At 42.5% G+C, this 15,325-nt stretch overlaps 1 protein-coding gene across 1 annotated transcript in view; it reads left to right on the top strand.

Annotated features, from left to right (window-relative positions):
• Positions 1–15,325, top strand: part of PsGEF (Protostome-specific GEF) — a 603,069-nt gene that overhangs the window by 259,070 nt on the left and 328,674 nt on the right. The window contains exon 8 of the mRNA XM_067138170.2: positions 11,827–12,006. Within this exon, the coding sequence (XP_066994271.2) occupies positions 11,827–12,006 (180 nt within the window). The remainder of the gene's footprint in view (positions 1–11,826; positions 12,007–15,325) is intronic.

Below are 15,325 nucleotides of genomic sequence, written 5' to 3'. Positions count from 1 at the left end.
AATAATACTGCTCTGAGGAATTCCTCTCTTAATTATTACAGGGTCAGATAAAGCTTCACCTACTCTAATTCTTTGAGATCTATTTTCTAGTAATATAGCAACCCATTCAGTCACTCTTTTGTCTAGTCCAATTGCACTTACTTTTGCCAGTAGTCTCCCATGATCCACCCTATTAAATGCTTTAGACAGGTCAATTGCGATACAGTCCATCTGACCACCTGAATCCAAGGTATCTGCTATATCTTGCTGGAATCCTACAAGTTGAGCTTCAGTGGAATAACCTTTCCTAAAACCGAACTGCCTTCTATCGAACCAGTTATTAATTTCACAAACAGAAATAATGCCTTCCCAAAGCTTACATGCAACGCATGTCAAACTTACTGGCCTGTAATTTTCAGCTTTATGTCTATCACCCTTTCCTTTATACACAGGGGCTACTATAGCAACTCGCCATTCACTTGGTATAGCTCCTTCAAGCAAACAATAATCAAATAAGTACTTCAGGTATGGTACTATATACCAACCCATTGTCTTTAGTATATCCCCAGAAATCTTATCAATTCCAGCCGCTTTTCTAGTTTTCAACTTTTGTATCTTATTGTAAACGTCATTGTTATCATATGTAAACTTTAATACTTCTTTAGCATACTTCTCTATCTGGATATTATCCTTGTAACCAACAATCTTTGCATACTGCTGAATGAATACTTCTGGCTTTTGAAGATCCTCACATACACTCCCCTTGTTCATTAATGATTCCTGGAATATCCTTCTTGGAACCTGTTTCTGCATTTAAATACCTATACATACCATTCTATTTATCACTAAAATTTGTATGACTGCCAATTATGCTTGCAATCATGTTATTCTTAGCGGCCTTCTTTGCTAGATTCAATTTCCTAGTAAGTTCCTTCAATTTCTCCTTACTTCCACGGCCATTTCTGACTCTATTTCTTTCCAATCTGCACCTCCTTCTTAGTCTCCTTATTTCTCTGTTATAATAAGGTGGGTCTTTACCATTTCTTAGCACCTTTAAAGATACAAACCTGTTTTCAAATTCCTCAACAATTGCTTTAAACCCATCCCAGAGACTATTTAAATTTTTATTTACCGTTTTCTACCGAACATAGTTACTTTTTAAAAACTGCCTCATGCCTGCTTTATTAGCCGTATGGTACTGCCTAATAGTCCTACTATAAAACCTTCCTTTCTAACACATTTATTTTTAACTACGACAAAAACAACTTCATGATCGCTAATGCCATCTTTTACTTCGGTTTCTCTATAGAGCTAATCTGGTTTTACCAGCACCACGTCCAGGTTATTTTTCCCTCTAGTTGGTTCCATCACTTTCTGAACCAGCTGTCCTTCTCATATTAGCTTATTTGCCATTTGACCGGGCGAGTTGGCTGTGCGCTTGCATCCGGGAGATAGTAGGTTCGAATCCCACTATCGGCAGCCCTGAAAATGGTTTTCCGTGGTTTCCCATTTTCACACCAGGCAAATGCTGGGGCTGTACCTTAATTAAGGCCACGGCCGCTTCCTTCCAACTCCTAGGCCTTTCCTATCCCATCGTCGCCATAAGACCTATCTGTGTCGGTGCGACGTAAAGCCCCTAGCAAAAAAAAATGCCATTTGTTGGTTATGCTTCCTTCCGTTCGCATTTCCTTCCCAACTGACATTTGGTAAATTCAGATCCCCCGCTACAATTACATTCCTTTCCATGTCGTTTCCCACATAGCTGATCATCTTATCAAATAATTCTGAATCCATGTCAGCGCTACCCTTTCCCGGTCTGTACACTCCAAAGACATCAAGTTGCCTATTATCTTTAGAAATGAGCCTTACACCCAGAATTTCATATTTTTCATCCTTTTTCGTAGCTTACAAATTCTTCTTTCACCAGAATGAATACTCTCCCTCCCACCATTCCTATCCTATCTCTCCAATTCCGTGAGAAAATTTCTGCATCCATTATATCATTTCTCAGCCATGATTCAACTCCTATTACAATATCTGGTAAATATATATCTATTAAATTACTTCATTCTATTCCCTTATTTACTATACTTCTACTACAGTTCATCACTAACATTTTTATGTCATCCCTACTTGACCTCCAGATCTCTGTACCCTTATCACCGCTCCCTAGACAACCCTGTTTCCCTGAATATACCTCCCTATTAGCCTTCCAAACAAATTTCCTAACTTATACGTACCACTGTGGTTTAAGTGAAGGCCATCTGAGCGCAGATCCCTATCTCCTACCCATCCATTCCCGGTAGGTCATTCAACACAACCCGTTGCCGCCAAAATGGCTGTAGCGAGACAGAAACCCTTGGACATGTGCTGGGATTCTGCCGGAGCACTGAGCTAATGCGCAACCATCACCACCACCGTGTAAGAACGTCGATTGCTCAAGACTTGAGACAGCGTGGACGGGAGGTGCACGAGGAGGTCATCTCTACCGACGACTCTAATCGGAGGGCTGACATCATAGCCATCAACAGAACGGACATTAAAGGAATGGTATTGCATCCACCATTCGCTTTGAAAGAGACCTAAATCAGGCTCGGGATGTGGACCTAGGGAAGCAAGCTATTTATGTTCCGTGCTTGCCTTACCTGTCAACAAAGTATAACATACCTGTCGATCGGTGGATATTCAGAGGCCAGCTATTCGGAGCAAGAGGCACCCTCCGTAGTCAGACATCGACCTTCCTACAAAATTTGAAAGTTCCATTCTGCGAAATAGAAGAAATGGTAGTACAGATACTGAGGGACTCTCTACAAATCATTCACTTCCATCTATGCCTGAGAATGTGATTGACATTCCTCCCCCACTAACCCTGGAAGAAAGAAGATAACAGCATTAACTATTATATTTTTTAAACTTCATTGAAATTGTAACTGTATTCCGGATCCGAATGGTCACCCTCATTGGAGGACGGATGATTTATTTATTTAATAAATTTCTCTCTCTTAAGCACTTCATCATCGGCTTTCCTATCGGTCCAGCTAGTTCTTGTCATCCTGTCATCCTACTCCATAGCCACATTACCGCCACTGTATCTGATTCTCATCCCCTTCAAGAGACATCCGTGGAGTAGCACACTCCAAATGAATGTGTTAATGAAATTATTTCGCTGAATACTCATTTATTTATTGACTAAGAGCTGTCTTGAAAGGCCTTTTAACATAATGCTATTCTTATTTCTCCAGTACATCTTTTGTCATCCGTTATATCATCCACAATGCAGGCTTATTTCTTTATCGACAAATCCCTCCTATCCATCTAACATTAATTCTTAAGAAATATAAGGCTACAAATTAGTTTCTTGAATGATTTTGCTAAGTATATTATTCGTCTTGTCAATTTCCAGGACAAGTTAAAGTCCTATTCTTCCGTACACCAAATATGGGGAGATTCCCAGAGCTACAAAGTAAGGAAGTGAACAAGTAACAGTGGCTAAGAAGCCAATTCAAGAAATTTTAGATTCCTCTATCCTTACCTATTCTAGTCATTTGCTCAAAGTATTATAAGGAATTAACTCTCTTAATTGGTTACTTAATAAAATTTTAATAAGTACTAAGCTCTTCTCATCCTCACAGCTGTAGATATTTGCTATTCTTCTTTACCCAAGATAGTGGGTTCGATTCCGACTGAGACTGGTGGTGTTTGAGTGTGTGCAAATATGGAAACTTCAGGTTAATGTTAGTTTACGAGACGTGAAAGAATCCACCCAAAGAAAAAATCAGCTTTCTCCAAACCTGAACATTGGCGATCTAGCCAATGTCCTCGAGTCAGGACAGGGGACCACAAATTAGGGAACCTGAGCTGAAGTTTATGCACAGTAGGGTAGCTAGTCTGCTTCCATTCCTCGTCAACTCATCCAAGTGCTAATATTATTATTATTATTATTATTATTATTATTATTATTATTATTATTATTATTATTATTATTATTATTATTATTATTATTATTATTATTATTATTATTATTATTATTGGTTTTTAAACCATTTGCGGTCAGCACTACGTATAGATTAAGCCCAGGTTTACTGATGGATGCCTTTTCTGACACCAGCCCTATGAGGAGAAATATATTCACTATTGCGTGTGCCGGGCTGTACGGCTCAGACTGTTGAGGCGCTGGATTTCTGACCTCAATTCGGCAGGTTCGATCTTGGCTCAGTCCGGTGGTAATTGAAGGTGCTCAAATACGTCAGTCTCGTGTCAGTAGATTTACTGGCACGTAAAAGAACTCCGGTACCTCGTGTCTCCAAAAACCATCAAAAGTAGTTAGTGGAACGTAAAAACAATAACATTACTAGTAGTAGTAGTAGTAGTAGTAGTAGTAGTAGTAGTAGTAGTAGTAGTGTGGATATAGCAGTCTACGAACAACTTGTCAATTTTACTTCATGCTTCCTATTTTCTTTCTCAGCTGTACCTTGCGTAGTCGCTGCTAATGTTAATGCACATGCTAAACATTATCGTTCATCATTAATGTCAGTCAGCAGAGCAAACGTTTTACCACCTTGAATAGGTAAGGAGCAAATCTAAAAACTATATCCAGCCTGTAAGCGATGCAATGTAAATTGCGGAGCACAGGCTACCCAATACATGCTGTATATTGCCTGGTAACCACCGTCCTAGGTTGCTGAACAGGATCGATTAACACTAATGGAGGCTTATAACGAATTTGATCTGCACTTGTAGTATATTTATAGAGCTCCTATTGTTTCGCAGCTGTACTAGAGTCCGCATCATTTCCTGCTACTTCATCGAGAGGCTGTGACAACGCTGGGATGTACAGTGTCCATGAATGAAAGCTACTGAGTATGCATCACTTATTCTAATCTGAAACGATATTCATACGAAAATTAAGGGTTATTCAGGAGCCATCAATCCAGCAATCCAGTTTTACGTTTCAGTAACTACCTTCATGCACATGGCCCTGAAGATCACTTAGCCTACCATAAAGTGAGTTCTAAGTTAATTCCTGTAGGCTGTGGGCATAAAGTTAGCCACAGTATCCCCCCCTCCCCACTTAGTGCCGAGTTTATGGAGGTGAAAGCCTTTACATTCTACTCTTCCAAGAGTCTTCATAGCCTGTATGTTGCTTTTTAGTTATTCTAACGTTTTTTGGAGTTGCCGAGATTCCGGAATGTTGTCCCTAAGGAGTTTGTTTATATTCTAGTAAATCTACTGATACGAGGTTGACGTATTTGAGTATCTTCAAATACCACTGGACTGAGGAGGGATCAAACCCACTAATTTCAGTTCACCAGCGCTCTACCTTCGGAGCTACTCAGCCTGGCTCATCAATCTACTTTTGCTAAGCTAGAGTTCTAAAGTAGTCAGGCAGCCGCTTCTTCTGTCCTCAGCATTCAGGGGTGCTTCATATACATACTCTTCAGTATGTTGAGTTGCCTCACGGAAATGGCACACTTATATGGGAAGGAAAATCATATTGTATATGCATACTGCTACATATTCCATTACATCATCATCTTCCTAGCATTTTTCCCGGACATTAGCAGAGTCCGCTTGAATGTTTAATTACAATAAATGATGGGCCCCTCACCGTTCCTCACACAGTACTCCTCTGATACCGCAACGTGACCTTCGTCGACTTGTACGGAGCATGCCACGAAGGTGCCAAGCTGTGATAAATGCTCGTGGAGGATATACACCATACAGCTGCTGTCACCCAACGTGCTCTACAGAGTCTTACCTAGGGGCAGGTCATCACAGCTCAGGTTGCATATCATCTCTGATTTGGAGTGCACCGAACTTCGTCGCACCTTTTAATCATTTTTGCTCGGCCGGGTGGCTCACCATCTATATCTTAGCTTCCCCCCGATACAATAAGCATATTGGGCCGACACCTAGTTCGTAGTCCCCCCCCCCCACACACACACCATGTCAGGCTGCGTGCTCCTTGATACTAATCCCACCCTTTCTGACCAGGAATTACTTATCAAACTCCAACTGGCACACGTCCCAGCCCAAAGAATCTCAAGAATACTGCAAGACTTCGTTCCGACACGTCGAGTCCTGCTACATCTCCATTCAGCGGACGCCGTTCCACATTTCATCGCCAACGGAATCTACTTGGACCGTCAGATCCATCGACTGACGTCTAGTCCTTCGTACTTCGCCGAAGAAGCACAACCACAGTGGGCACCTCCCCCACTATCTTCCTCTCGTTCCTACACTACTCCCATCACCACCACCCCCAGCACCATCATCACCACCACCACCAGCACCACCATCACCACTACCGTCACAATGACCCCACGCCATCCATCCATCTCTATAATTCTGTTCCGGTCACAACTGTTATAACATGCCATCCTTCTCCTCTCATAACTTCTTCCCTCCCTCTTTGCCGTACTCCTGAAGGACCTCAACCCCCTTACCAGCCCATTGAGATATCTCCGTCTACAGCTGCAGGACTGCCTTCGTCACCATCATCTACGCACGCCGCCGATGCCGCAGCCTCTGTCGTAACACCATCCACGCAGTCCTCATCGACCTGTCACACCATGTACAGTTGTGCGATCCGCGGTGTGGATCCTGCTCTCGCAGGCTGAACGATTCTCCAGGAAATTCAAGCCGCAGGCATTCCAGTCCGTCGCGTCTTTTTGATCAAGAACTCCTCCGGCCCGGCGTACATGGTCCGCGTCCACCTTCCAACTGCCGAAGATGTCCAACGACTTATTGCCAATGGAGCCTACATCTATCGCCCTCTCTCTCTCCACCTCAACCTATTCGCCAACATTTCAACCCACCATATCGCCGCCCCCGGCCAGCCCCTCCTTTTCAACCTAGTTCACCCGTCTGCCTACGCCTTTCCCCACCTAGTTTCTTCCCCCAACCACCTCTAACGCTAGATATCATCCGACTTCTCATCACTTCCCTCAACAATATCACAACAATTCTACAACTCCTCACATTCCATCTCCACCCTGCTACATACTTCTCTCCTAGCGCACAACTCCTATCATTCCCATCTCCCCGGCTAAGAAGACCCACCGTTACTTCCCCATGACTTGTTACATCGCTATACACGTCTTCTACTTCTAATCACACCTCCTAATACTTTTCCCTTCTCCCGGCCCGAGAGAGCGCGTTACGCTTTGAGGGGCCCGTCCCGTCCTTCTGGCGGGGAATGAAAAAAAAAACCTAGGGGTGGAGTGTAAAAGGATTTTAATTCTGGGTTAAGGGCTGGAACGGGGTTCACTCAGCCTCACGAAACCGACTGAAGAGCTGCCTGAAATCCATTCAGCACGGCTGAGAATGTCATCAAGCTGACAACGTACCACTCTAATACGAGGGTCGAGTCGTAAGTCATTGCAACTATTTTTTTCTTGCGAACAGGAGACAACACAGAAAATCTAAGATATGCATTTGGAAATATAGGGCATGTACTTATGCATAGTGCCTGAAAACAAATTCTGACTTCAGGAGATTCTCGTAGGGAAGTGACACAACACAGACCATTGGTAAACATAGTTTTATTGTGGTATAGACAGCAAATACACAAGACTACGTACAAAGGCCAGGTCTCCAGTGGTTACAGACCTTCGAAATAATCACCCAAATTTTCCACTGTGCGTTGCCAGCGGTGGGGCAGGTGCTGAATACCATTCGCTGCATGTGTATCGCTAACGACTCCACCCACCTCGCCACTGTTCTGTAGGGCATGGTATGCACACCTAATGCTTCCCTCAGCTCTGTATAGCATTGGCGTGCATTTTTGACGCGGAGAACTGCTATTTTAATATACGTTGACTTCCATTTTGTGACGTTCTCACTCACACACTGAACTTGGGGGCATGCTTAGACCCAGACTGTTGTTTACATACACCATCTAGTGGCATGATACGCAAATACATACCGTACGTTTCCAAATGCACATCTTATATTTTCCGTGTTGTCTCCTGTTCGCGAGAAAAAAAAGTAGCTGCCATGATTTATGACTCGACCTACGTATATAAAGCCCATCTGGCTGGGCAGCTATGGTTTTGGCAACCCAAAGCCGTCAAAGACTGTATCTACTGTACACCGGGAATATACACTGACGACAGAGCAAATGCAACACCAAGAAGGAGTGGTCAGAACTTTATGCCAATTGCAGGGTAGACTGACGTCACTGAGGTATGCTCATGATGTGAAATGCGCCGCTGTGCTGCGCACGTAGCGAACGATAAATGGGACACGGCGTTGGCGAATGGCCCACTTCGTACCGTGATTTCTCAGCCGACAGTCATTGTAGAACGTGTTGTCGTGTGCCACAGGACACGTGTATAGCTAAGAATGCCAGGCCGCCGTCAACGGAGGCATTTCCAGCAGACAGACGACTTTACGAGGGGTATGGTGATCGGGCTGAGAAGGGCAGGTTGGTCGCTTCGTCAAATCGCAGCCGATACCCATAGGGATGTGTCCACGGTACAGCGCCTGTGGCGAAGATGGTTGGCGCAGGGACACGTGGCACGTGCGAGGGGTCCAGGCGCAGCCCGAGTGACGTCAGCACCCGACGATCGACGCATCCGCCGCCAAGCGGTGGCAGCCCCGCACGCCACGTCAACCGCCATTCTTCAGCATGTGCAAGACACCCTGGATGTTCCAATATCGACCAGAACAATTTCCCGTCGATTGGTTGAAGGAGGCCTGCACTCCCGGCGTCCGCTCAGAAGACTACCATTGACTCCACAGCATAGACGTGCACGCCTGGCATGGTGCCGGGCTAGAGCGACTTGGTTGAGGGAATGGCGGAACGTCGTGTTCTCCGATGAGTCACGCTTTTGTTCTGTCAGTGATAGTCACCGCAGACGAGTGTGGCGTCGGCGTGGAGAAAGGTCAAATCCGGCATTAACTGTGGAGCGCCCTACCGCTAGACAACGCGGCATCATGGTTTGAGGCGCTATTGCGTATGATTCCACGTCACCTCTAGTGCGTATTCAAGGCACGTTAAATGCCCACCGCTACGTGCAGCATGTGCTGCGGCCGGTGGCACTCCCGTACCTTCAGGGGCTGCCCAATGCTCTGTTTCAGCAGGATAATGCCCGCCCACACACTGCTCGCATCTCCCAACAGGCTCTACGAGGTGTACAGATGCTTCCGTGGCCAGCGTACTCTCCGGATCTCTCACCAATCGAACACGTGTGGGATCTCATTGGACGCCGTTTGCAAACTCTGCCCCAGTCTCGTACGGACGACCAACTGTGGCAAATGGTTGACAGAGAATGGAGAACCATCCCTCAGGACACCATCCGCACTCTTATTGACTCGGTACCTCGACGTGTTTCTGCGTGCATCGCCGCTCGCGGTGGTCCTACATCCTACTGAGTCGATGCCGTGCGCATTGTGTAACCTGCATATCGGTTTGAAATAAACATCAATTATTCGTCCGTGCCGACTCTGTTTTTTCCCCAACTTTCATCCCTTTCGAACCACTCCTCCTTGGTGTTGCATTGTCACTGTCAGTCAGTGAATCTTACCTCTTGAAGCATTTAATCTCTTGAAATGAAATGTGATAATCTGAAGTGTGCAGAAATTAGTAAATGCAATTTTAATCCATTTCCGACAAAGAGTATATACACCGGTAAGATATCCTACCTCGTGAAGCATTTAATCTCTTGACGTGAAATGTGTTAACCTGAAGTGTGCAGAAATTAGTAAATGCAATTTTTATTTATTTATTTATTTATTTATTTATTTATTTATTTATTTATTTATTTATTTATTTATTTATTTATTTATTTATTTATTTATTTATTTTTTATTTATTTATTTATTTATTTATTTATTTAATTAATATAGTGTACATCAGACAATGATCTAATTACAGTAGAGTACAGTAAAAATTACAAAGTGAAAAAATAAGATCATAAAAAACAAAGAAAACTACCGGTAATAGTTATAGTGAAACTAAACTCAAACCAAACTACAGTCTAAACTATTAGTAAAAAACAGTCTTATACAATGTTACAGGAACATGCATAAACATGTATAGAAGATTATTAAGTTAAGACACAGTAAGCTACTATGTTATCTTTACAGCAATGGCCAGACTGGTAACAAATAACAAAAAAGAAATATCTCTGTTAAGAGCACAGTTACGGTGTATAAATGAGATGAAATTAATCTACAAATCTACTAATTGCGACATTCGGATTTTATATTTTGAACAGTTATTTGATCAAAACAAGAAATTTTGAAAATATAATATCAATGTCTATGCCCTTTAATATCAAATTATTAAATGCTCCCCCACATTCTCTGCAGTAGGGAATTTTTATGGTAGAAAGTTTTGCTTCGATTACAGTAGAAAAATTGCCTTAGACAGAGCTTAATGTTTTCACATTAAAATTAAACTGTTCAGGCAAAACGCTATTGTCCAATATACCATTCACACATTTATATAGAAAAGCCAACTGCGATAATTCTCTTCGATTCTTTAAGGAGACAAAGTTAAAATCACGTAGGAGGTTACTGTATATAAATAAGAAGAACGGTTATATCGTTTAAAGTATAGGAATCTTAAAAATGTCTTTGATATTCTCTCCAGTTTGTCAGTATGTGATTTATAATATGGCATCCAAACTACAGAGGCATATTCCAGGCGACTTCTTAGTAAAGATTAAACAGAGTTGAAACTGAGATCGGGTTCTGTAAATATCTGCTAATTCTTATAATAAATCCTAGTAGTCTATACGTATCGTTACAAATTCTGTCAATATGCAAATTAAACGAATGATTTCGTCTTAAAGTAACACCTAGATCTCTCACGGCATTTACCCTTTCTAAAGTTTCATTATTCAAATTTTAATCGAAATAGATCTCATTGCTGATTCCAGAAAAGGAAATTACAAAGCACTTATTGGTATTAAAAGGAAGTTCGTTTTCTGTATCCCAAATATTGAGGCGACTCAAATCTACTTGTAACTGAAGTACATCATTATAGCTGCTAATTTCTTTGAACAATTTGACATCGTCTGCAAACAACAAACAATTAGAGAGCTGGTAAGTTATTTGCAAATATCAGTAAAACAAAGGACCCAATTAGGAACCCTGAGGTACACCAGAATTAACATTGAGAACAGAGTATTTAGCCTGATTAATAGAAACAAATTGTTTTCTATAAGAAATATATGATGCAGTCGGTTTTAACATTTCTTGAGAGAAGCCCAATGCTGACAGTTTACAAAGAAGTATATCATGATCCAATTTATCAAATGTCTTGGAGAAGTTCAAGATTACAATGTCAACTTGCAAATGCCTGTCCATTGTATTAAGTAAAATATGAACAATGTTACTCAGGTAACACGCACACACATGTATTTTAATCTCAAATTGTTAAGTTCTTCAGAATTCATCCTACGTATCTGTAAATGAATCTAGCTTCTCCATAATCGTTTACTCATGGTAAAGGGAGATAATTCTGCCGTTTCTCACCTCAAAATCACTATTGTTCACACACGCACACAAACAAACAACACCTTCTTTGTGATATTTAGTTTCGCTGCTTTTTATAGTGTTGATCTGGGAATTAACGTTGTTCTTGTAAAACACTAAGGACGAAAGATACGAATCCACTGAACTAATTTTACTTCATAAGTATTTCTTTCAGTGTTTTGCCGTTCTGAAAGAATACACAGTTCAGGTACTTCCTCCAGAATTTCTTCCTTTCAAAAGGCTAAGTGTCTGTGAAACAGTACACAAGGCTACAGAATATAAAATTCCTGCGTGAATCCCAGTCACTCTCTCATAAGCACTTTTCCATTAAAACTTATAGGATGTTTGTTTTTGTTTTAGACGGAGCCACTGAATCGCGAGGACGCCAGACGTCGCTCCATCTACCAGCTGGTGAACAAGGAGCAGCATTATGCGCTCAGTCTTCAGTTCGGCGTAAGTCGGTTTCTCCTACCTCTGGCGGACAGGAAAGACCTCATCTCCTGCGGCGACCACCAGACACTCTTCCAGAACGTTGAAGAGGTCAGTAACTTCGCCGGATGTGTTTGTTTATCACCCAATGGCTTACTTAGAACGAGACAACCTGATTACTTTGTTATCATTTTATAGGGCAGTATGAGGTAAAACATACAGAAGGCTTACCGGTACTGAAATTACAAACATGCTCTGAACATTAAGATACGACATTATACCATACGAGGTGAGACTGCAACACGTATCTAAGTGCGTCGATATAGCATGGGTCAAACTGTGGACCCTCGCGTCTCATGCATTGACCATAGCGGCGGTGTAGTTTGTCGAACCTGTTGATGATCACAGGTGTTACTGCATAAGGATAAGTTGCCCTTCGCGGTGTGGGCCATAGCTCCACTTTGCTGCACCCAATGGCAGGTTTCTAGCGTCATTCAGTTGTGTTTGGCTCAGACTACTATACGACATTAATTGTAACTGCGATCTCGAAGAGATCAAACGTATTTGGCTTAGGATTCTTGAACCGAGCTCGATAGCTGCAGTCGCTTAAGTGCGGCCAGCATCCAATATTCGGGAGATAGTGGGTTCGAACCCCACTGTCAGCAGCCCTGAAGATGGTTTTCCGTGGTTTCCAATTTTCACATCAGGCAAATGCTGGGCTGTACCTTAATTAAGGCCACGTCCGCTTTCTTCCCATTCCTAGCCCTTTCCTGTCCCATCGTCGCCATAAGCCCTATCTGTGTCGGTGCGACGTAAAGCAACTTGCACACAAAAAGAGTATTCTTGAAGGACGGGCAATGAGGGCGGGGGTGGGGGGAGGTGTTAATGATGTGGTGCTTAAGTATTACTAAGTAGATAACTCTCCTCTCTTGACACTAATGACGACAGAGTTCCAACACTACGAAGAATGAGGGTATCGGGCAGAGAAAGAAAAAGGCCACGAATAGCGTATGTATAACGACACCCTAGGCTTAGCACCCCTAAAACCGTCGGAGTCGGAAGAAGAAAGAGTTGACACGGAAGTGGAAGTTATTCCTGACTCATCTACGAGTCTGTCTGTATGTATGTACGTGTAAAAGTAAAATATAAATTAACATAATATTGATATGTTATACATGAAGATGTTTTTATAAAAAAAAAATTATAAAGTATATTCATTCATTCCTTATTTATTGTACTCTAGGTATCCTATAGTCGTTGTTGACGGGTTAGTTTTTGTAATTGCAACATTAATGCCATCTCGCGGAAATGATTAGCAGAAGAAGAGACAGAGCACACCTCAACTATCAACAACAGACAATCAATGTAGGTCTAGTGTTAGCATAGGACATTGCAGGCCATCAAATTTTACCTTATTTCGGTTTGGCGATATTAGAGCATTCGAGGACTAGTCTGTCAACGTCCTTTTTTTCTATGATACTTTTTCCTTCATTCTTCGAGAGATCGTTCGTCCACCAACCCTACGTGCATCAAAACAAACTAACCTTTTGGGAGTAGAATATTGTTTGTAAGAAAATTAAATTGTGAAATTCAAAGCTCATAAATGTTTAGACAAAGACCTTATGGACAAATCAAACAAGTGTTCATTTTCTGACCGTGGCAACTAATATCCCGTTGCATAGCATTTTGTTTGTATTACAGCATCACATCTGGCAGGCATGGACGCAATAAGATAACGAATTTTGTCTTTAGGGATTTTTGCCCTTTCTGACTTCAAAGTGTTAAAGAACTCCGCTTTTTGTGTATGTGATCATGTCCTTACAGGTGTGTCCAGCAGTTCCCACATGTATTCTATTGGATTTAAATCTGGACTTCGACTTGGCCATGGCAAAAATGTTATCTTCTTTTGCACGTAATCAGTTATACATTTACATCGATGATTTAAAACACCATTGTCGAGGGATATTTTTTTTCTACCATATGGTAGCATATTCTTGTCCAAAATGTCCTTGTAGTCAGGACCCTGTATTATACCATCGCTTCGCACCAATGGCTTATGTCCTTAGAGGAGAAGCATCCCCAGACCATGACGTTTCCATCTCCATGTTTTACAGTAGGAACCTGGTAGCGTGGATGGTATCTTTTATTCCTAGGACGACGAACATTTTGAATACCAGCAGATGACAAAATCTCCCCTCCTACAAGATGCATATCACCGCATCCTTAATCTCTATGGAGCGCTCTTCACGCTTAGGAAGTCTCAATTACCCTGCAACACACCGAAATTCAGAAATGATAATGAAATATCTAAACGGTTCTTGTCAAAAGACTTCTAAACATTCACTGCTGCCCATTAGAAAACACTTGTTAGCTCTGCCGCGTTGTAATAATCAACTCTCCTCCACCCTTACACACTATAGTTGGATCGTCTGTGTTTGTGCTGCCTTTGTTTTGAGGTCCAACACACTATGTCAAAAGACTCATGAGTGCTACTATCGTGGCAACATCCACCTCCGTAGTGTAACGGTCCTCAGTGGCTCGGGTTCTATTCCCGGTACTGCCAGAGATTTAAGCATGGCAGGAGAGCTGGTATATGGTAATAATGACGTGCGGCCTCCGAAGAGGCCTGGTGCAGGTCTTTCGAGTTGACGCCGTAATGGGGGGGGGGCTGCGCGTCTATGAGGATGGGGCCCTACCTATGACGAATTCTACTTATAAAGACGGCGCACACACCCAGTCCCTGAGTCATCGGAATTAACCAATGAAGGTTAAAATCCCTGACTCGACCGAGAATTGAACCCGGGAGCCTCTGAACCAAAGGCCCGCAAGCTAACCATGTAGACATAGCGCCGGACGGTATATGGTTAAAATGGTACATGCAGCCCACTTCGTTTGGAAGTGTGCCTGAAAAGAGCTGCACGCCTCGGGGCGAAGTCAGGAACTTTTACTGTCACGGCAACGTTCATGTAAGATCACCACATTTCACTTATTACTTCTAAAGCATGGGTAACACCGAACATCAGCAAGGACCTGACCATGAACGGCAGGAGCACCGGAGCAGGAGCAACGGGGTTAAAAGTCAGGTTGTGAGTTTCACAAATAGGAAAAGTCCTCTCAGTTTCAATTACTGCGTTGATGGGGTGAAAGTTTTTTGGGGGATCATTGTAAGTATCTAGGTGTTAATATAGGGAAAGATCTTCATTGGGGTAATCACATAAATGGGATTGTAAATAAAGGGTGCAAATCTCTGCACATGGTTATGAGGGTGTTTAGGGGTTGTAGTAAGGATGTAAAGGAGAGGTCATATAAGTCTCTGGTAAGACCCCAACTAGAGTATGGTTCCAGTTTATGGGACCCTCACCAGGATTACCTGATTCAAGAACTGGAAAACATCCAAAGAAAAGCAGCTCGATTTGTTCTGGGTGATTTC

This window comes from Anabrus simplex, chromosome 1 (genome assembly GCF_040414725.1).
Source record: "Anabrus simplex isolate iqAnaSimp1 chromosome 1, ASM4041472v1, whole genome shotgun sequence".
NCBI classification, from domain to species: Eukaryota; Metazoa; Arthropoda; class Insecta; order Orthoptera; family Tettigoniidae; genus Anabrus; species Anabrus simplex.
The sequence above is the reverse complement of the archived record's forward strand: the minus strand, read 5'-3'. Positions and strand labels throughout refer to the sequence as shown.